The sequence below is a fragment of the Penicillium psychrosexuale genome, assembly GCF_028828465.1.
Source record: "Penicillium psychrosexuale strain IBT 29551 chromosome Unknown utg000004l, whole genome shotgun sequence".
NCBI lineage: Eukaryota > Fungi > Ascomycota > Eurotiomycetes > Eurotiales > Aspergillaceae > Penicillium > Penicillium psychrosexuale.
In genome coordinates, this window is record NW_026643189.1 from 8141084 (window position 1) to 8162968 (window position 21885).

A 21885-nucleotide genomic window follows, 5' to 3' on the forward strand; every position below is an offset into this window, starting at 1 on the left:
ATGTACGGTCTCAAGCAGCTGTCGCTTATAAGCTTGATGCTTCTTTCTGCATCGGCAGCAAAGAATCCCAAAAGAACACTCGTGCGTATGTTCTTCCTGAAGTCCACGCTCTGATGCTAACAGGACCATGCAGGTGGGCATTGAAACGGCCGATAAGAGCCGTGGTATTGATGTGCCATTGAATGATTGCCATCCGATCGAGGAAGAGTGAGATAGATTTCCGGCTACCATGCTTCGGTTGAGAGAGACTAATGAGTCACAGGGACGTTCTCACCGTGTCTTTGAAAAAGCCATGCCGTCTCTTCACGTAAGTCGGGTGCCGACCAAGAATTGGACTGTCACTAACTGTAGTACAGCGGCCCTGACTGTACCGGGCACAACACACTCTTGAGCCCTGGCGACCACTCTTCGAAGGACCCAATTCCTGTGATCGAGTCGATATTTTGCCAGTCATCATTTTGAGGGAATACAATAGTCAAAAAGTGGGGGTTGGCAGTTGGTGTAGGCATTACATTACGTCAGGCTTGAATTGGTCTATAGTATCAAATTGAAGTAGCAGACGGCTGCTTTGATATCGGGGCCATTGTTAGTGCACTTAGAGCAAGCTCGCTCATCGAAGCAAAATCCCACCTTCATTAATACCAAGACGGTTATCGGCCTGGATACCGGGGTTGCTGGAACTGCTCCCATGGTGCTGCTTTCGGCGCCGAGACCTAGAAAGCTGACCTTTTCACGGGACAGTGTAGTCCGACCAATCATGCAACGTGCTAGTAGTGTTCAGGATGAAGTAAAATGATAGTCATAAGACAGAAAATGATTATCTCGAACAAAAGTATAAAATCCATAGCGCAGCCAGTAGATATGCGGTGACCTGAACATTTCTATAAAGCAAATACAAGGGAGTTATCCGCTAATGCACCCGATCTCACTATGAATGCTTGGATGATATTGTACGATATGTCTACCACCACTTACTCTGATCACTCAGAAGGTAAATTATCACATGGCACAAAAACCAGGAACTTCTGATCTTTTTCTTTTTGTACTCAAAATGCTGCGAAGAATGGCAAAGATAACGTCATTCCAATTTCCCAGTTCTATATTGATGCCAAAGCTGGGATTCTGCCATAATTTACTTGGATCAACCCCGAGTGCTGCTCCTACATGTCAATGCATCCTCCATCCCCGATTAATATGGGCGAGGACTTCGTCAAGAACATCTATGAGGCTGTGCGAAATTCGCCTCAGTGAAATGAGACCCTCTTCATTCTGATCTGGGATGAACATTGCGGTTTTGCTGATCATGTTTCGCCTCTAACTGACGTTCCTGCTGGCGACAGTCTGACCTATACGGAGGCTGCTCGGGATGGTGAGCAATACGCTTTCCACTTCGATCGCCTCGGGATACGAGTCCCTACAGTCTTAACTCCCTTCTGTCAATAGTCGCAGTCTGGAACTCCCAGCTCGATTCAATTCAATTCAATTCAATGATATTGAGAATGAGAATAGAAGGACCATGCCTATTCCATTGTTGAAATGGCGTAATTTACCTGTTGAGCTGGCCAGAACTGAGGCTATATATCTTGGGAAATTCATTCTACAACATAGAATGTCTTATACGGTAGTTGTTCAAACTGTGAGCAAGATGGTCTCCTGCACCCGGGCGGAATCACCAGATTACGTAAACAACCTCAGATGTCCAAGTGGGCATAACTGACCTCCTTCTCAAATCATCTAGACCATGTGCCATATGAATCTCATCAGTCATTTAAATGACAAGACAGACCAACAGATCGTCTTCGATCGTCCAAAACATATTTGAGCCGTTTTCCGCCACCAACAAAGCATTGGGACTCAATGCACGATGACTGTACCCGCAGACCATGATAAGAACCGAGCTGGTTTGTGAAGAATTGATGGACATTAATGCCCTTGACTGTGATAAGAGTGGAATCTCTAATAATGCCAGGAGACGGTGCTATCTGGTTCAATGGAAGAACATGTATTAGCTCCGTTGGCTGGAATGTCACTCAACCCCTCCGTGTAGCGTTCGAAGAGGTATGACATTGTATATTGTTTATTGTCCCGTTCGCTGACGATATCTTATTAAAGACATGTGATTCTGGAATTTATGTCATTTGGTAGTATCAAACGAGTTTAACGCATTCAAAGAGTCAACGTCTGTGCATGACCTCATTTAGAGATGGGAGCATCTATACTGATTGGATCTACACAGCGACGAAGCTTCATCCATTAGGACAGAAGTGACTCTCCTTTGGTTCTTATCTCTGCCAATGACAGCGGGTCGGAAACCTGTTATCAACATGGAATTCTCCGAGCCCACCAGCTCTGCTATGCAATGATCCCCGATCAACATTCCATTTCCCATTTTATCCGCCGAGCGGGGCGTTTTGTGCACCTAAACAGTCAGCCAGCCCTAGAGGAGACCGTTGTCATTTCATTCGGACTATTTGTGGAGCAGATCCCGCACCCGATCGACACGACCTCGAATTGCAGTAACTTGAAACATTCTGCCTAATATCCTAGCAGCGAGTGAAGAACGACAGAGAATACATTCTCCACCGAGGAGATGTCTACTAAAATCAACCAAAGACCTAGGTCACCACGGTACAGTCTGTTTGGACGCGTGACTTTGAAACGGACCATATCGGTACATCTAGGGGTTCAATATCACATTGCTGGGACCCCAGTCTACCTGGATTCCAGGTATGTGGTTTTGCGCTATCTTCGTTGCACTCCAATTGGGTGGATTTTTGTCAAGGAGATTTATTTCGTCATGCAGCTAGCTTCCATTAGCTTATTTCTTTTTTCTAGGCCGATCCTGGCTTTCTTGTCAAACGGCCGCATTGAATATAAACCCTTTTCAAAGGAGGTTCTCCCCGTGGCTTCCACACACAAACCCATTGTACTTCCAGATATCCATCACGCCTGTGGTTAGAGTCGTGGGTCATTTTGCATCATGGAGCCTAAGGAGTATTCTCCTAGTTTCACCAGCCGGAGTACATCCTTCATACCCTTCGACCAACAGTCCGACAGCAGAATCATTCTAGACGATGAGAAGTTGCCGCCGGTTGATGGTGGAGTTCAAGCATGGCTGTTTCTTATGGCATCTGCAATGCTCGAAGCTCTAGTTTGGGGTACGTTCTTATTGTTCTTGGTCGAAGATGAATTGTTGTTGAAACTAACACGCGACTAGGTTATGCATTCGCCTTTGGTATATTCCAAGACTATTATAGTACACACGAGCCATTCAAAGGATCCGAAAACATTGCAATTATTGGCACTTGTGCGATGGTTGGTTGGCAAGATACTTAAGGTCGCCCTCTCTCGCTAACACAACATATAGGGTATCGCATATCTGATTGCCCCGTTGGCAATAATTTTGATGATTTTAGTGCCTAAAATTGCTCGCTGGGTGTCCACCATAGGAGTTATTATCATGTGTTTGTCTTTGGCGCTGAGTTCCTTCTCTACCAACGTCGTGCATCTTATTTTGTCACAAGGAATCGGCTTCGGAATTGGTGGATGCTTTGCCTATACTCCCACCATCCTATTCATGTCGGAGTGGTTTGATAAACGAAAAGGGCTGGCTTTTGGTATTGTCTGGGTGAGTTACACAGAATGCTGCACCATGAGCTCCCTCTGATGGAAAGTCGAACTGATATATGTCTTAGGGCGGGTCCGGTGTATCCGGAATTGTCTTCCCACTTGCCATCCAGTGGCTTTTGAACCAGTATGGCATTGAGGCTACGCTTCAAATATCCTCAGTGGCATTGTTCATTCTTGCTGTGCCTTTTCTCTACTTTCATCGACCGAGGCTGCGTACGACAGAAGTTGCATATCACCGTTTGAATTTTCGATTCTTATACAACAAAGTTTTTATAATTTACCAGCTCGGCAACACGCTGGAAGCAATCGGATTCTTCTTGCCGACAATATACCTTCCGACCTACGCACGCAGTCTAGGTGCGACTGACTACATGGCGTCTCTCACCGTAATGCTCGTGAATTTGTTTGCAGTGTTTGGTTCTGTCATCATGGGATTCCTTTCCGACCGATATCACATCACTACCTGCATTTTGATGTCGACTGTCGGTACCGTTATCGCAGTCTTTTTTGTTTGGGGGTTTGCTGCCACCATTCCCCCTTTATACGTCTTTTGTATCGCCTATGGTCTTCTCGCGGGTGGCTTTTCCTCCACATGGGCGGGTGTCTCCAACGAGGTGCAGAAGGCCAATCCATTGGCAGACGCGACTGTCATTTTCCCATTCATGGAAACAGGGCGTGGAATTGGCAATGTGGCAAGTGGCCCCCTAAGTGAGGCTCTGCTCAAGGCAGACAACTGGCGAGGACATGCGTTGGGTGCATATGGCACTGGCTACGGGACACTCGTTGTTTGCACCGGCGCAACTGCATTGATAGGCGGATTATCTGTGGTGGCCCGGCACTTAAAGTGGATATAAAAACCGCGGCAACATACAACGATGCTTTGTGAGCCGGTCATGTGGAGATTCGAGGGTGTTCCACAGAATCTGGGGCTAGGTGTCCTTTTAGATGATTATTGGTAAGAGCACAACGCATAATAAATACATGATTCCAAGAATGGCTCATGGATGTATGAAAAAATTATTGTTACGTAGGGTCACTGCAAATATCCATATATGGATGACTATGCTGTATTACTTCGTGAACCAGCCCCAGGCCCTCCAGTACCATGGAATGGGAGGATCGATTTGCTTTTGATAGTGCAAGCGGCCAGTGTCGATATCGGCATCGGCGGCACGGACAAATGACGGACGGAAAACCACCTTGTGTCCAATATAGAGCACGACAAAGACGATGGGGCAAATGTAGGCAACGAAGAAGTCGGTCACCCGGAAATGTGGGATGAAAGAAGTGAAACCCTGGGTGAGGGCGATAAGAACATTGAAAAACAAACCATACCAAGCGAGATATGGTTGCAAGACGGCCTTATATGGAAGCGTATCACAAGAAATCCCGCGGGTTGCCAATACCCGCATGAACGAGATATGACACGCATTGATCGAGGCCCAAGTCACAAAGCCTGCAACACTAGAAAGATTCACCAGCCAAGTGAAAACTTGCCCTGCGTCATTGGAAACGTTCATGAAACCCAACAAGCCAAACAAAGCGGTGAATGTCACGCTAATATACGGAACACCGTGCTTGGTCACCCAACCGAAACAGGCTGGGGCAAACCCTTCATGTGCTAATCCAGTGAGGACTCGACTGCCGCTATACACATTGGAGTTTGCGGCCGACAAGACCACGGACAAGAGCACAGCATTGATCAAGCTTGGAAGAACCTTGACTCCTGCCAAATCAGCTGCAATAACCATAGGCGAGGATGATGCGTTGGTGGTCGCGGTGGTGAGGCGGCCGTTGTCATAGGGGACCACGAGCCCGATGAAGAAAATCGTCAAGACAAAGAAGAGAAGAATTCGAACAAACGTCTTGCGGATAGCTGATGGGACCGTCTTTTGTGGGTTTTCGGTTTCTCCAGCCGCCACACCGACAAGCTCCGTGCCTTGATAAGAGAATCCGGCTTGGATGAGCACCGCCCAGAAGCCAACGAACTTGCCTACATATACCGGTAGATGGGGACTATACGTGGCAAAAGCCCCTGGCGTGCTCCAGTAGCGAAAGCCTAGATAGCCCTGCTCCCCAACTCCGACATCGATGCAAATGGCAAAAATGATGAAGCCGACAACAGTGGCCACTTTGATAGTTGAGAACCAGAATTCCACTTCGCCGTAGAAATTGACAGGGAGGAAGTTCATAGCCGTGATGAACACCCAAAACACTCCGATGAAAATAGCAATGTTTAGGCTTGGATCCCAATATTGGATGATAGTACCGGTGGCGGTTAGTTCGACAGCAAATGTGGAGGCCCAGTTGAACCAATAGATCCAACCCATGGAAAATCCGAGACTTGGGTCGATCAACCGGGCTGCATAGGATGTGAAGGCACCGGGCATTGGAATATAGGTTGCAACTTCGCCCAACGAGCTCATGACAGAATAGACAATGGAGCCGACAAATATATAGGCGATCAACGCGCCTGCGGGACCGGATTCTGCGATGGCAGTACCGCTGGAAATAAAGAGTCCTGGATAGGTCAGACTTCTGGATTCGCTAGCCGAGGACCTGAGGGCAAGATAGTATACCTGTGCCAATAGTTCCACCTGCGACCGAAGCAAGTTAGCATCTGCGGTAACCCATCTTGACCAAGAAAACTAAGACTTACCAATTGCAATCATCTGTAAATGCCTGCTTTTCAGCCTGCGCTTGAGTTCCCCAGAGTTGGAGGTGTCAGCGTGATTTTGCTCGGCATCAGGCTCTTTGGTGTCTCGAAAAACATTGTCCGACTCTACAGAGATCACATTTGCAGATGTTTTGGTATCATGTGCTGCGGAAGCATCGTGAGACACCATGTCGGACATCACAGGGCCGCCACAGGATGTATCCGATTGAAAATGGGATCTGAACAAGATGACCGTCACTTAGGTCACCGATATGCCGTTTCACGATTGTCGAGAGTTGAAAATATTCCGCAGAGGCTTGAACGAACCCGGTGGGGTTCCTTGAAGAGATCCATGGGTGGAGTAAAGAGGTAAAAATTCTTAAATCTTTTAGGTAACAGATGCACCGAACCACCCGGAAAGGAAGGCAAGACATCGTAAATGGTACTCCGTACCTTTGGTGGAAGTACCGATATTTTGGAGATACATAGACATATAGGAAAATAACAGCCAAAGATAGGTATAGGTCTTTAGGAACTACTTAATAACGAAGTTCACATTGAAAATCATTGGGATTCATTCCCAAGAAGAAGATATGGGACATGAAGACTTATATTACCTGTGTGAGTGCACCTGCACTATCCATATGTTCCAAACGGCTTCGGTGGTATAGGCCACTATTTCAACTAGGTAGCAGCCACACGTGGACACAACAGTGTTGTATGTTGCATTCCGTATGTTGTATGCACTTGTCTTGTATCTCGGGAAGACCTCGGTAGATTAGAAAATTTGAAGCTCTAGAAATCAGGCAACCAGGCAACCAGGCAACAAGGCTAGCTAAAGACCACGTGGCTTTCTGGCCTGATATTTCAGGCCACAAGAAGTAGTTAGTTACACAAGGTGACTAACTAACTAACTAGTTAAGTTAACTACTCCGTACTCCGTACAACGTGCATTCATATTTACACAAAATGATCCAAGAGATCTTCTGAAATGTGTCATACCTAGTACTTTGCTATTATTACCTACGGGTAACTACGTACTCCTATCTCCTGTGTCGATGCAGATTCGGCCGTACTTCTGTCAGAATGGCCTGGTCCCGAACCGAAGTACCTGGTTCAGGGGAGGTCAGTCCAGATTTTGGCCTCCAAACGCCCAGCACATTCCATCTCATTTTTCTTTGGGCCAGCAAATCCGAGAATTTATGCTCCAACCCTCCGCATTTGAATCTCCTCCGTGATTCGATAACGACATGTTCGAAGGGGTAATGACGAGAATATCCATCATCCCCGTGAATCTGATCGGTCAGCAATGTCTTAACAACCAGGACGTACCCGGATTGTTCGGTCGGCAGCTTGACAGCGTGATCGATTTACCCAGAAGTTACGGAGTACACATGGCACGATGCTCATCTCAACCCACGCGGGCGCTGGGATTTGGACAACAGGCACTCCGCCACGATACGATCCATTTCCCAGCTTGTCTTTAATATAAACATCAACATCTCCACCTGTGCCATCAACTCAACGGGAACTGAGTAGCCTGACTAACAGCCAGAGTTTTCTTAGGATACGCGCCTTAGCTGCGATTACTGATTCTTCAAGGTCTGCTGGGAGGTCGAAATCCATTTCGATGATATTACCGATAGTTGTATACAAATTTGTCTCTCCCATTTAGTCTGCATAGGAAGTTTCCATATTTCTACAAAGTACTTTGGACTTTGAAGCAAAAGTCATGAAACCCCCTAATGTTAGACAAATCCGGAAGTGCGGGAGCTCCGCACCTCCCCCACTCTGCAGGATGAGTCGTGGTGGCTTGCCAAATTAAAGGGTGCGCATGATGTTCAAAGAATACGAGGTACATGTTATTGGCCGGAGCAAATCTGCTGATTTATGCACATGTACTCCGTACGGAGTACGGAGTTATACGACAATATAAATCGATTTGTGTGAAAACCCCTTATTTTACGGTCCCCTAAGCCGTCTTTGTTAGGACTGTGCCGTGTCCTAGCCAAGTCATCTTCAAGGTTCGATCGGCCTAGTGATATTACGGTAACCCTATCGCATCGAATGATACAATACCTAAGGATTATTGTGTCTCCTGTTTCATGCAATTTCGAACAATCGCATTGTCTGTGAGGCATTTCGAATATTCCCAGTGCCCACATGAACCTACAGATATATGTCACATCCATTTGAAGACAAAGGGAATGCATGGAGTACAATGAGGAGTAAAAAAATGAAAGCGACAATAATTCTTTAATCGTCGTACATCATGATTCATCGTTACGATTATGATTCTTCAGCTGTCGGCAGTTTTAACGCTTTGTCCAGATCCTGAAGGTTCCGCCGAGGGCGCGGCCCCGTGCCCTTGAACGGGGCTTGGATGTCATAAATCCGGACCTCTTAGAAGGAGTGAAATGGATGATCCTAAGCTCTGGACACATTCTTCAAACCCATAGCGGAACTAATATCCATATGATTAGCTATTTCTGTTGGTACGGATGTGCCGCGATAGGTTGGATCCTTCCCTATCCACAAAGATACGACGCTCGAAGTTACCAACAGGACGGATTCCAATCACCGTTTTGTATCCATTATCTGACCTAGTGCCATAATGTCCGTCTTGACAGGTGTGGGGCAACAATTCAAGAAGACACCCCGAACTGGAAGATCAGGGTTTGCGTCTTTCCTCGTCTACGAGTCTCTTCTTTCTCTCCAAATCAAAATACCATGGATTGGTGGAATGCCATTGTCGCACAGCCCATCCTGGCCCTTGGGGTGCTTGGAGTGACCTATGGGGTGTGGTTGGCAACATATCGGCTATGGTTTTCACCACTCGCCCATTTTCCCGGACCAAAATTGGCCGCTCTGACAATGTGGTATGAGTTCTATTACGATTCATTCCTCGGGGGCCAGTACACTTTTCGAATCGCTGAGATGCATCGCAAATACGGCCCGATTGTGAGAATCAGTCCCTTTGAACTTCATATCGACGACCCAGAGTACTATGAAATCTTATACTCTCGAGACAAACCGAGAAACAAATCCTTACATTTGACTGGCATGTTTGGGGCACCGGCCTCAGCTTTCGGCTCAGTCGATCACCGCCACCATCGGATACGTCGGCAACCCATGAACCCATTCTTTTCTCAGCAGCGAATTCGACAATTGGAGCCCATGCTCCGGAAAATGATAGATAAGCTGCGCAAAGGAATGCGAAACTGGAAGGAGAGACGGACACCGCTACATGTTTATCATGCATTTAATGCCTACACGACAGACGTGGTCGTGGAGTATTCCATGGGTGAATCGTTTCATTATTTAGACGACCCTGATTTTACACCACAGTGGTCAAAGACAATCGAGGCAATTGTGGAAGTCGGAGTTCAATTCAAACAGTTTCGCTGGGTATTCAGCTTGTTTGAGCTTCTTCCACGGTGGCTAGTTGTAAGTATCAACCCTCACATCGGCCCGGTAATTGATCAGAAACTGGAAAGTCTGCGACTCGCGGAATCGATCATTGCTAGCCAGACCGCCGGTGCAAACTTGGCAGATGATAAGGTTAGTGTACCGAAAGGCACATTGTTTCATGCGTTGCTAGACAGCAAGCTTCCCCCAGAGGAGAAGGCGCCTGGCCGCCTGAGTCAAGAGGTTTTCACCGTCATCTCCGCCGGAGGGGAAACAACTGCCAAGAACCTGACAACACTCACCTTCCATCTACTTAACAACCCAGACAAGCTACAAAGGCTACGGGACGAGCTCAACCGACTCGACCCCAATGGAACCGCAACTTTGGTGGAATACGAGGCAATGCCGTACCTTGTAAGTTGTTTGCTCGCAAACTCGATTCATGAAATGCCAAAATATCTGATAATATAATAGACGTCTGTTATGCTGGAGGGCCTAAGGTATGAAGGCTTCTGTTTCTTGACTCCCCTGGCAAATCCTTATCGTTTTCTTATTTGACCCTCATGAAGAATCACCAATGCCGTGGCAACAAGGCTTCAGCGCAGCTCTCCAGATCAAGTTATGACTTACAAGGACTGGATCATCCCTCCCGGGGTACGATATCTGCTTCCCCTATTTTGCGGTTTTCTAGGCCTCTTTTTGACAATATACATCAGACACCTGTGGGGATGACCAGCATATTTATGCACCATAATGAAGATATCTTCCCAAACTCTCAAAGCTTCATCCCAGAGCGATGGATGGACCCAGAGCAGAGGAAAAGCCTCGAGAAGTATCTGGTTGCTTTTAGCAAGGGATCCAGACAGTGTATTGGAATTCCGTATGTGGATCTTCCTTGATTGTTCTGTTTAAATCGTGTACTAACTAGCATCTGTTAACCAGCCTCGCGCGGGCGGAGATTCTTCTAGCAATCGCCACCATTTCCCGGGAATTTGAGATGGAGCTCTACGAGACTACAGTAGATGACGTTCGAATCGTACGAGACATGTTCAATGGTCACCCGCGAAAAGGAAGTCAGGGAGTTCGCGTTGTGATAAAGGAGTGGAATGGACACACTGGGCAGAGGGCAAACTCCCTATGAAGGCTCTTCGACTTTGTTTTCTATCGATGAATACTTGTCTGATTATAAGCGAGTTCCATGAAGAAGTGGCTTATTACAACTAGAGAAGTTACGACAAAATTTCAAGTTGTTATAGTGGATCTTTCCCATCTGAGGCTGGTCTGGCGGATATATTAGGCGCAAATCCAGGATATAAGCGGCTCGGAGCCTCAATGTAAATGAATACGTAGAGGGTTGACCTCAAAGATAAAGCGCACGGGGTTCTACACGGCAGTAATCAAAAAAGGAAGTGGATATGTGTATCCTTGAATTATACCTAATATTCCTTTTGGTATTCTATAATCCGTCGACATTGCTAGTGTTTGAAAGCCAGCCGCGCTCTGGCCAGGAGAGCAGTCAGGCTTTCAACCCCTTACTTTGCATTTTTTGCCCCTCGACAGTTGATACTAGAATACTACGTAATCGGTGGACTTCAGGATGTGGAGGGAGAATATGAAATCCAGCAGAGGGGAAAAGAAAATATCAGGGGCCCAGAACCGTCAAGCCGGAAGATTATGAGCTGGGCCCTTAATTCTCCGAATGTCGATGTGCTCTGGGCTCAACGTGAACTACGATCTTCCAAATCGAACTTATCTACTCTTTATTGGGTATTGGTGATTTTATGGTAGTCTATGTTTCATTGATAATGATTAGGCTCTATGGCGTCAAGCCAGCCTCCAACCCATAAAACGCAGTGGTAGTATCTATGTGAAACATTATCCACCTCCATGTTGTATCACAGCAGATCTGCTCTCTCATACATTGCTCTCATTTGAGCATGGTGTAACATCTTCCATAAAGCCTGACGCACCTCGTACCGGGACTCTGGAGTTCAGCCTTCAGTTCATGGATGCGATAAAAATACCCTTAAACCTCTGGCTGCATGTACGCATGTCTATACACATGTTGTGAGAGGGATAAGTTGCTATGACCTGAGAATTTGTCACACTTGAGAATTGGGCGTGGAAAAAATGAGTATCCAATCAATAAGGTCATGTTCAAGCATGCTGTGGATCATGTTCCAATAGAGAGGTATACAGGCGTGGTGATACCAAACCACGCGCTTTTCTAGCCTTTCTCCTGGCCTTTTTCCTAGGATCTGATTTCGAATAGAACTGTCTTTCCTTGAGCCTGAAGTCTTTCTAGATGTGCTGATGAGAATGATTCAAACCAATTGACAGTTGTATTGCATCCAATTTCAGTGGGGCAAGAACGAAGTACATATTTGCGCTTGGTAGCTTCCCATGAATGGTATCTCGTTGGCTACCATAGGGAACGTTATTTCTCGTTTCTCTTTTTTCTTTACAATGCATTCAATCCACAATTATCGGCACTCTCGACGGTCCGCTTGTGATCGTTGTCGCGGGCAAAAGCTGCGATGCGAGCGCGATCATATGAATGGCATGTCTTGTGAACGATGCCTTAAGGCCCAAGAAATATGTATCACAAGTATGAACCAGCCTGCACCGGTCATATTACCCTCAAACCATGGTCATAATATAGTTGCGCGAGAAGACCGTGAGAGTCAAAGATTCAACCAACGGCATCAATCAATGGCTGTGCTTCACAAATCATCCGGCCCTAGAGTGAAGAAGTTACTGCATTCTCCCTCTCCAATCCCAGGGAGATACAACACGAAAGAGCACCAGAACTGGGGAGGAGTAGCGTCAATGCCAGGCTTTCCTGGAGGCAGCTTTCATTCGCCCTCGGCGGAGGTTGGGTTTAATATGCCCCTAGACTTTGGAAACATCATGGCTCCCGTTGAGCATTGGGGTGGTCCTCATTCAAATTCATCGACCGATGGTTATAACCTAGTAAGTTGGAGCCCGAGGAAAACAACAGTAGTCATTTACTGACTACTAATTACTATAGCCTTCTGATTGGATCCCATCAGATCAAATGTACGCTTATGAGGGGAATTCTTGGCTTCCCTCAGTTTTCACCAGTGATGCTCCACTAGGTGCCAGGCAAGCCACTGAGATGGCAATTTACGAGCCCTTCCAAACCAAACGTCTCAACCATGGCGAGAACGAATCGCCCTTTGCAATGAAGGAATTTCCAGATCCTGCATGGGTGAATCACCAAACTATAAGGAAGCCGCCCACAAATATAACAAGCCAAGACGCCCTCCTTTCCATACAAGACATTCGTAAGAGTCTGTTGAGATTGAAGGTGGAACTTCTTGAAGATTTGGAGATATTTGAGACTGGGTCGATGCTTCTGGAATCTTCATCCCTTTTCTATGAAAATTCTAATTTGCCAATTGAAACCCTCGACCTTCCGATATATCGTCTGCTTGATCACTCCTCTTGGCTTTTGGCAATTGTTCGATCTTCGTGTGGTATGACAGATGAGACTTTGGATGTTGCGTTTGCTACACAGCGATTTGAATCAGAGAGCAGCGGATATGAAGACTCTTTGTTTATCTTCCCGGACAATGGCGGAAATGGCTTGGATGAAGATGCCACCACAGTATCCCCACATGATTCTGGGTATCATACCACAACGACATCTCCGGATCAAGCGACAACTCATACAATCCCGAAATTCGATATAGCACTGTGGCTTGGAATATTGGAGGCACATTGCTCACTTGTTCGCATATACCGTGCTGTGTTCATGCGGTTGTACCAGCTGTTTCTCATCATTCCTCCAACTGATGCAGCCACGATTCTGTTGTTACCGAAGGTACACTTTGGGCAGTTTCATTTGGATGGGAATCTCATTGCCCAAGTTCAATTACTGGTTGAGTTCAGCTCTACAATGCTAGGTAAACTTGACCAAGCCCTTAAATTTCGGTCAGGCCCAAGTCAATCCCAAGAAGATCGAGAGTTCGATCAATCTGAGACAATCCGTCAGAAAGATTGGTCAAATTCAATCCGCGATATTGTCCTAGAACAAGAACAAGATCCTTGTGAAATGTCTTTAATGGAAATAATGGAGTGCTTGCGGCAGCTTGTTAAAGAGCCAGTGATTATTTAATATTATCGTTTATGATCCTGGACGGTATTCAAAATATCTACTTACTCCTTGATTGTGTTGACTTTTAGGACCTGGCAGTTTATGTAGGGTAATCAAAAAGAAAATTAGAAACACATCTAGAGATGAGATGAAGGAACTCTCAGACAGAGTTGGAGAGTGTGTCCTCACGCTCATGGTTATCACAAACTGGGTGAATAAAGGGTGTTGTAGGGTTACCCCTGAGTGAGCAACCTGGTACAGAAGCCACGTCGCGTTCGATCTCTTCAACCCATAAGAATGTTACTGATGGGCGACCGCAGTCTGTGCATGAATGAATATTTGCACTCGATATTCCCTGTTCGGACACCGAGTCCGAGTCCGATGTTGTTTTAGAATCATCCATGTAGCAATCCCTGGAGGATGGAGTAGAGAAGATTCAACTTCACCATTAAAAGGAACGACTCGCCTCATTACCAGAGTGATACATTTCGAAAGTAAAATAAGGAAAGAACTATTCCCAACTTACTTGCTAAATCTGAAACCCTGAGGATGGCTATACCTGATTCCAAAGATGTTCCTGATCTTACTGGAACCTGGTTATTGGTACGTTTTCTCCATTTGATGTTTGCCTAACGCATGGGCTAATATGATGATTAGAACCGAAAGCTGTCAACCGATCCAGATGACGTCTTTATCTTGGTAAGAGTAATAGTGAACTGAGATGTTGGTTGGCTATACTAAGAAAGAATAGCAAGGCGTACCTTGGGCTGTCCGAAAGGTCTTGAAATACGCCCGGCTTTCGCTGCAAATCCACCAGACCACTTCCCTATCCGCCGAACAAAGCACACACACGGAGGGAAACTCTAATGGAATTTCTGATTTGTCCGGCAATTTGAAACCATTCACGACTCTTCGTATGACACAAACTGTCAACCCAGGCGGCTTTGACAGCGAAGGGAGTTATTCGGTTGATGGAAGCAAGCAAGACGTTTCGCTACCTATCTTTGGAGAGATTAAAATGCAGCTCAAATTTATCGACAAATCTGGCATACTGGATAACTCCATCCGTCAAATTCTGGAGGCGGCCAGCTTGACTGACAAGGTCATTCAAGAATTGGCCCGGAATACGTCAAAGGGATGGGAAGCAGAAGTGATTTGGGGATTTGAAGAGCTGGACGGAAGGAGACATTTGACTCGAAACATTAGCACGACCAAGGAGGAAAAGAAAGTCATTGCTAAGATGGTTTACGATGGTCCAAATTAGACCCCCAACCTACTACCTACGTCGATAATTCCGTATTTCCAACGCATATCGAATGAATGTACCTCATATCCTTAATTTAACTTCCTTCTAGAGTTACTTGGTTAAACGATCTTTTCGACTCTCATAGGATGACACTTTTTCTACTCGAGTAGCCGATGATATCGAGCTCTCTACTCCGTACGTCTAAAGCCCATCACACCAGTCAGGAGATTTAACTCAAAGGAAAATCAAAGAGATCAATATCTGATGTATAAATCAGTTCAAAGCTAGACTATGACGATAATCTAGAGATGGGCAGTCTCGTGTGTACAAGGTGGCATGGGATTCCAACCGTACATCAAAATGTATATTTTCTCAAATAATTCGCGATCGGGCTATTCTGCCTTCCTTCCTCCACATCAATACAACCTTTTATTTGGTGATCATAGGGACGACGAGCTTCTTCCCCGAGACCCTTCCATTTCGCAGTATGTCCAAGCCCTTCAAGATCCCTTCAAATTCGCCTGCAATGATTTGAGTTGGACAGGGCTTAAGCTTCCCATCGTCTATCAATTTTTGGAGCTCTAGGTACCATGACCGAGCCCAGACTCCAATCTCAGGTCGTGGTGGAATGCCATATGGGTCTGGTAGCTCGACACCTCGTCCGGAGATGGCACCTCCCATGACTAGCTCGTGCTTGATTGTCTTTCGCAAACAAAGGCCTTCTTGGTATTGCTCAAGTGCACAGTATCTTCCTCCGGTACGACCAATGGATGCATGGCACATCCGCAGAGTCTTTGCTTCCGCAAAGGGATCAAGGACATAGCGCAAGGTGTTCTTTGTAGCCGCTCGAATGTCTTCGGCACACGTTGGAGAGTTGTAATCAAAGACAAGATCTGCCCCGTATGATGTCACCAAGTCGCGGTTATGAGGGGAACATGTGGTAATTACCCGGTGGCCACAGCTAAGCAAGATGAATCAGTTATCCGAATATACAGAAAGCTATGGGAAGGAAGGGGATACTTACAGCTTCACCATCTGGATTGCAAGTAGTCCTATAGTGCTACTCCCGCCGTATACCAGAACATCCTCGGGTTTGGATGCTGGTGTAGTCAATGTTCCAGGCAACTGAAGTGACCAGAAAAGAGCAACCCCAAGAGTTGCAATTCCAGTCCCCGAGAGAGAGGTTGCGTTGACAAGGTCCATTCCCTTAGGAACATGGAAAGTCAGATCCGGCTCGGTTCTAATGTATTCGCAATAGGCTCCAGACATGGGATCTGACATATTGGAGCCTTGAACAGCACCAAAAGCTTGGTCTCCAAGACGGAATCGTCCCTGTGCAGCAACCTCGCTTCCTAGTGCGACCACGGTGCCTGAAAAGTCACACCCATCCCAGAGACCTGGGGTCGGGAACCTCAGTGGCATTTTAAAATCACAGGGGTTGAGGGCCACGGCAGCAGTCTTCACCAGCATTTGGTGGGGGCCAAGTTCTGGGATAGGCAGACCATGAGTGATTCGAAGAACACCACCTTCATGTTGTATGATGCCGGTCTGGTTCGAGGGAAATCCATCCTGGGATGCCATTTTGTGATTGTAAGCTGGGAGAATTTTAACCGTGGATTTGGCAGACTGGTTTATATAAAATCCAATGCCTTATATCGTATGACACAGATAAACGGAATAATAATCACAATAAAGTCTTGAAAAAAAAAAAGAGATTATCGGAAACGGTGCCTTTTCTAGGCATGCAATGATAAGTTTAAAATCGGCGGTTATGGTCAAAGTTGCAATCCCTGCCTTTCTGTGTATGCCTTGGAAAAGTAACTGGACCATAGGGTCCCCAGAATGTAGGGTTTATTATTTGTTGAGAATCCTAGTAAGTACTTAACATTATAGCTAGGGTTATTCCAACGCTAGCCAAGAATGGCAACAGCCTACGGATGCATGATGAGCGCTGCCAATGTAATTTGACATCGCTTACGCATTTCTCTGCATACAATGTGCGTTGTGTTATATCACATGAATGGGGAGACTAGGCAGCTTTACAATTTAGTTCCTGATACTTCCGAGTGTCTTTGCAAGAAGTCTCACCTCGTAGTAGATACAGCCCTACGTATGAATCTCAACTCTCTCCCTCTTCTCGCTTGTGCCACACAGTAGGCCCTCAACATAATATCACTTGGTCCCCGTACCGCTGAAATCTACCATAAATCTTACCCGATAATTGATTACAAGATAAAACAACAAATTCGCCCAATTCAAAAGGATGATAACTATCAAAGCCCAGTGGAGCAATGGTCCTGGGCTTGGTCGGTGGGTTAATTCAGAATATCTTTTATTCAAATGATTGACGCTGACTGCATAGTTGGTTAAATTTGATCGTCAGATTTAGGAAAAAGAAAAGAAAAGGAAAGCGATGAAGACCAACTATTCTTTAATGGGCTTGGACACATCCAAGTCGATATGAGATTGTTGGACATGGTGGTCACCTGACCATCAGCCCGGTGCGGCCTCCATAACTAGATAGTTGGGCATTCGGCCCCTTTAGGAATTGATAACTCTCTCCCTCTTTCATCGCACCACTACACTGTAGTCCAATCAGAGATGGCCAGCGATCAGAATTCCAACAAATGGAGCAATGCTTTGTTATTTAATTGCGCACATCCGCATGGTAGATTGTTCTTGCCGTGGTAATGGCATTGTCTGAACCTGCCCTCGCGAGAGAGTCTCCTTCGTTCAATTTAGAAAGAAGGTCCAATTTGTCTAAGAATTTAGCAATTCTGCTTGAGGTGTCCACGGTATCTACCAGCCTTGTCATGTCATCGTGACATAGCAATATGCTTCCGCCGCTATGACGTCAAACTGAACTTCAAATCAGCGAAATCACTCATCACTCGTAGTATCCAACCAAAATTCCAATATTCATCAGTGGAAACAATGCAGGACAGAGACACCGTGATTGGGTATCTTTCCATACCAGCTTTGATAAACAAAAATTGTTGACAAACTGAGCAGCGAATTCAACGATCTCGTGAACATGACCCCAATCGAGCTTCGTGGTTGGCTTGAGCAAGAGCAATCACAAACATCGGGTTGGGCGGGCGGTTCCGGGGAGACTATTGGTCACGAAAGGTCAGTAATTCTTACTTTGGTTGCCCTCGATCAGAACTCCAGTGGCCAGAGAACAGAAACGAGCGCTAATCATGGCGATAGTGGCCGAAGGATTGTGCAGATACTCGAGCACAATCCCAACGAGAACCCGTCCGACTACAGCGATCAAGACATTGACCACATGCGTCGCGTGGTATCCTACTGCAAGCGTCATTTAGCGCAAGAGGAGCGAGTCAAGTACGACACGAATAGCAAGAGTTACCGATCGCTCAAAAATTGGGGTCATGATTCACTCAAAGGGTAGGGTGCGGTACTCTCGCAATCTGGCATGTATCAACGTGATCGACATTTTTTTCGACGTTAGATGGGAGGTGGCTATGCTTCGCGGTATGTTGCATAATTTGCGCCAAATGATTGAATTTCGGGCTTTGTAGATATGCCGACAGGCGTCGTCCATTTGGGGAAGTCTTTTTCTTGAATTCGCTCTTTCCAGGGCTCTAAACTAGGCGTGGAGATAGTAATCGGCATTTGATTTTCCCTTTCTGGGAGCAATAATCCAAAGCATATTTGTTCAATATTTTGAGACATAGTCTGCCGGCGAGAGGGAAAAATAACTCATCAGACGCCAATTATTTCTCAGATACGTATTTCAGTCAGTCTTCGGCATCTTACCTCTTTACCCGTTGCAACAATCTACAACGGCAATAGAGCACAGACACCGACAATTCTCCCATTAGCCGACTGTCAAATAGGAAAGTGCAGAGGTAATTTATGGTCTCATTCCTGCATTCCTGTCCCCCTCGGCAAGGGCTCACCCCCACCCCCCGAGTTTCGGTTGGGCTCGGTAATAACGGGATGTCCGAATAGGGATCGCCACCCCGAAGCTTGACAATGCGTTGTCCATGGAAAGAGGCAAGGATATTCTAATCGATTGGAAGACACAGGAAACTCTAATCAATCTCCGGCAACGTTGGTTCGCTAAATATCTTGGCGAATGTGGACTGCGCGCGTTAGACTTTCGTGGGGGCATGCGGAGACGTGGGGGGAAACATGGGGAAATACCTAGAATTCACAGAATGACGTGAGGCACGGCAACTGACCCTACTCCGTACATATGTATATATATGCCTTGATAGGGAAGATCATGGTATAGATATTTTCCTACGATGGAAGAGCCCACCATGTCCAAACCAGATGTTGTTCACAACGAAGCCGCAGAGCAGCAGAAGGGGGACAAACTCATCGATAACAGTGGTATTGTACGTGTCTCCTTGACCGAAGAGGACAGCAAGCGCATCTGTCGCAAGACCGACCGGACTATTCTTGTTGTGCTTGCCTGGGTCTACTTCTTGCAGATCCTCGATAAGACAGTTTTGGGATACGGTGCAACGTTCGGTTTACAGAAAGACACAGGCCTTGTTGGCAACGAATATTCGCTCGTCGGCTCTATCGGACCCATTGCACAACTTGCCTGGCAGCCCTTTTCTTCATACCTGATTGTCAAGGTTCCTCACAAAATTCTTATGCCAGTGCTATGCCTCGGGTGGGGAATTGCGCAGACATGCATGGCTGCATGCCACAACTTCGGCTCCTTGATGGCCGCTCGGTTTTTTCTCGGCCTATTTGAGGCCGGGTGTCTCCCTCTCTTTGGTGTTATCACGAGCCAATGGTACCGTCGTGCAGAGCAACCGATACGGATCGCTGCATGGTATAGCACAAATGGCTTAGCAACCGTCGTTGCAGCTGCTTTATCGTACGGGCTGGCACAAATAGAGTCAGACGTGCTGAAATCATGGCAGATGTAGGAAATCAAACCATTAAACCCCCGAGAGTGGTATATTCTGACTTGATTTTAGCATATTTCTTGTTGTTGGCCTGATAACTGTCGCATCTGCCCCAATCGTCTACTGGCGCTTGGACAACGATATCTCGACCGCTCGGTTCCTCACCGAGGAAGAGAAAGCCCAAGGAATGGAGCGACTTCGAGCCAACCAGACTGGAACAGGAAACACCGAGTTTAAATTTAATCACGTCCTCGAGGCGTGCTTAGAGCCCAAAACATATCTGTGGATTGGAATGGCAATGCTCCTCAACATTGGCGCTAGCGTGAACAACGTCTTCGGTCCACTGATTTTGAGCGGCCTTGGCTACGATAAGTACAGGACCACTCTGTTGACCATGCCATTTGGCGCGCTACAATTCCTCATCATTCTGCTAGCAAGTTATCTTGCCCAAACCGCTCGTTTGAAGAGCGCTATCATCGCGGCTTTCATGCTGCCCGTGATAGCCGGGCTAGCAATTTTGTATGCGGTGGCTCGGACCAACTCTGTACAGGGCCAGTTACTTGCTGGCTACTATCTACTCGCATTCTTATTTGGCGGCAATCCATTGATTGTGACATGGATCATCGGCAACACGGCAGGCACCACCAAGAAGTCCGTTATCATGAGTTTGTACAATGCAGCAAGTTCGGCAGGAAATATCATTGGCCCGTTGCTATTCAACGAGAAAGATAAGCCAGCCTATCACCCAGGCCTGCGCGCATGTCTCGGAATCTTCAGCACCTTGGCCGCTGTTGTTCTTATTCAGTGGGCTAATCTATGGTTCCTCAACAAACAACAAGCCCGTCGACGTGTACAAAATGGCAAAAGAGCAGAAATAGTTGATGTTTCGATGCAGAATGACTATCACGAAATGCAGGATAACATCGAGGAAGCTGGACTTGAGACTGTGCAAGTTGGGGACAATGCGTTTCAGGATCTGACGGACCGGGAGAATGATGAATTTGTTTATATTTATTGAGTACAGTCGCTATTTGGAGTCTAATGTATGCAATGGAATGATACTATTGGCAAGTGATTAGAGTGTCTTATTCCCATCTGGCAGTTCATTCCGATTAGTGAGAAAGAAATAGAGGCCTCAGGCCACAGTTGATACCTGAGTCAGCAGCCTTCTGTCGGATAAACCGTTTCCGTAAAATATAGGTCCAATCAATGGATTTCAATCAGTCTGTATTTCTGTACTGGCTCAGCTGGCAATTTATGGAGCCTGATTACATAAACTAAAATAAACAAGTTAACTAACTAACTAACTAACTAGTTAGTTAGTTACACATTGTTAGGATTAATAGATCCTCCGGTATCCTCCGGTATGCTGACTTGCATACTCCGACACCTTCTCTTAGGTAACTTCCTTCTATTTCCCCGCCTCTTCCGTGCGCTTTGTCCCCAGCGAGCCTTTATTTCACCTCCTGCCTATCCTGATCCTAGCTGCTGCATGCAGCATTACCAAGACAGGGTGGGGTGGGGAATGTTTTTACCTCCTGCCTAGAGAGGGATAGGGAAGCAGACAACACAAACTGTCTAGAGCACGTCCATTTCCCACGTGCTGACCGCTCAAATTACAATTTGCAGCCATCATCGGATATTAGGAGTTGAAACTCGAATATGCTGAGGTCAAGACTCAAACCGACCAAGATCCATGGCACATGGAAATGTGGTTGCGAACCCAAGAGTGGTGATCCAGGAAAAAGGGGTTCTAATATTAGAACATGGACTAGGTATGTTATTGATCTCGGAGTCGAAGCATGATGCTGAACCTACCGATTCCTAATTACTTAGGAAAAAGAGTAGTCGGGCGCATCTTCTCCTTGGATCCTTGTTGTGCAATATCGCAATATAGTAGACCCCATTGGCCATGAGACAAATGCTTACGATC

At 46.3% G+C, this 21885-nt stretch overlaps 9 protein-coding genes across 9 annotated transcripts; 7 read left to right on the forward strand and 2 right to left on the reverse strand.

Moving 5' to 3' along the window:
• Nucleotides 1–127: 127 nt before the first annotated feature.
• On the forward strand, nucleotides 128–462 carry N7518_008959 (uncharacterized protein; the record flags this gene model as incomplete). Its single annotated transcript, XM_057189886.1, has 3 exons — nucleotides 128–207; nucleotides 263–307; nucleotides 357–462. 3 exons carry the CDS (start codon nucleotides 128–130, stop codon nucleotides 460–462), a joined length of 231 nt encoding a protein of 76 aa, XP_057041589.1.
• Nucleotides 463–2980: 2518 nt separating this feature from the next.
• Nucleotides 2981–4484, forward strand: N7518_008960 (uncharacterized protein; the record flags this gene model as incomplete). The annotated part of the gene is made up of 4 exons (XM_057189887.1): nucleotides 2981–3158; nucleotides 3218–3315; nucleotides 3368–3628; nucleotides 3696–4484. The coding sequence occupies 4 exons, from the start codon at nucleotides 2981–2983 to the stop codon at nucleotides 4482–4484; spliced, it is 1326 nt and encodes a 441-aa protein (XP_057041590.1).
• A 216-nt stretch (nucleotides 4485–4700) lies between these two features.
• N7518_008961 (uncharacterized protein) lies at nucleotides 4701–6485 on the reverse strand (the record flags this gene model as incomplete). Its single annotated transcript, XM_057189888.1, has 3 exons — nucleotides 4701–6151; nucleotides 6210–6227; nucleotides 6290–6485. 3 exons carry the CDS (start codon nucleotides 6483–6485, stop codon nucleotides 4701–4703), a joined length of 1665 nt encoding a protein of 554 aa, XP_057041591.1.
• A 2531-nt stretch (nucleotides 6486–9016) lies between these two features.
• Nucleotides 9017–10835, forward strand: N7518_008962 (cytochrome P450; the record flags this gene model as incomplete). The annotated part of the gene is made up of 5 exons (XM_057189889.1): nucleotides 9017–10108; nucleotides 10169–10194; nucleotides 10264–10348; nucleotides 10411–10574; nucleotides 10637–10835. 5 exons carry the CDS (start codon nucleotides 9017–9019, stop codon nucleotides 10833–10835), a joined length of 1566 nt encoding a protein of 521 aa, XP_057041592.1.
• Nucleotides 10836–12160: 1325 nt separating this feature from the next.
• On the forward strand, nucleotides 12161–13835 carry N7518_008963 (Zn(II)2Cys6 transcription factor domain-containing protein; the record flags this gene model as incomplete). The annotated part of the gene is made up of 2 exons (XM_057189890.1): nucleotides 12161–12667; nucleotides 12726–13835. The coding sequence occupies 2 exons, from the start codon at nucleotides 12161–12163 to the stop codon at nucleotides 13833–13835; spliced, it is 1617 nt and encodes a 538-aa protein (XP_057041593.1).
• A 528-nt stretch (nucleotides 13836–14363) lies between these two features.
• Nucleotides 14364–15078, forward strand: N7518_008964 (uncharacterized protein; the record flags this gene model as incomplete). Its single annotated transcript, XM_057189891.1, has 3 exons — nucleotides 14364–14417; nucleotides 14472–14513; nucleotides 14566–15078. The coding sequence occupies 3 exons, from the start codon at nucleotides 14364–14366 to the stop codon at nucleotides 15076–15078; spliced, it is 609 nt and encodes a 202-aa protein (XP_057041594.1).
• Nucleotides 15079–15489: 411 nt separating this feature from the next.
• N7518_008965 (zinc-binding alcohol dehydrogenase family protein) lies at nucleotides 15490–16641 on the reverse strand (the record flags this gene model as incomplete). The annotated part of the gene is made up of 2 exons (XM_057189892.1): nucleotides 15490–16021; nucleotides 16085–16641. The coding sequence occupies 2 exons, from the start codon at nucleotides 16639–16641 to the stop codon at nucleotides 15490–15492; spliced, it is 1089 nt and encodes a 362-aa protein (XP_057041595.1).
• A 1353-nt stretch (nucleotides 16642–17994) lies between these two features.
• Nucleotides 17995–18472, forward strand: N7518_008966 (DUF3140 domain-containing protein; the record flags this gene model as incomplete). The annotated part of the gene is made up of 3 exons (XM_057189893.1): nucleotides 17995–18020; nucleotides 18073–18189; nucleotides 18271–18472. 3 exons carry the CDS (start codon nucleotides 17995–17997, stop codon nucleotides 18470–18472), a joined length of 345 nt encoding a protein of 114 aa, XP_057041596.1.
• An 862-nt stretch (nucleotides 18473–19334) lies between these two features.
• Nucleotides 19335–20970, forward strand: N7518_008967 (putative MFS transporter; the record flags this gene model as incomplete). The annotated part of the gene is made up of 2 exons (XM_057189894.1): nucleotides 19335–19969; nucleotides 20025–20970. 2 exons carry the CDS (start codon nucleotides 19335–19337, stop codon nucleotides 20968–20970), a joined length of 1581 nt encoding a protein of 526 aa, XP_057041597.1.
• Nucleotides 20971–21885: the final 915 nt, after the last annotated feature.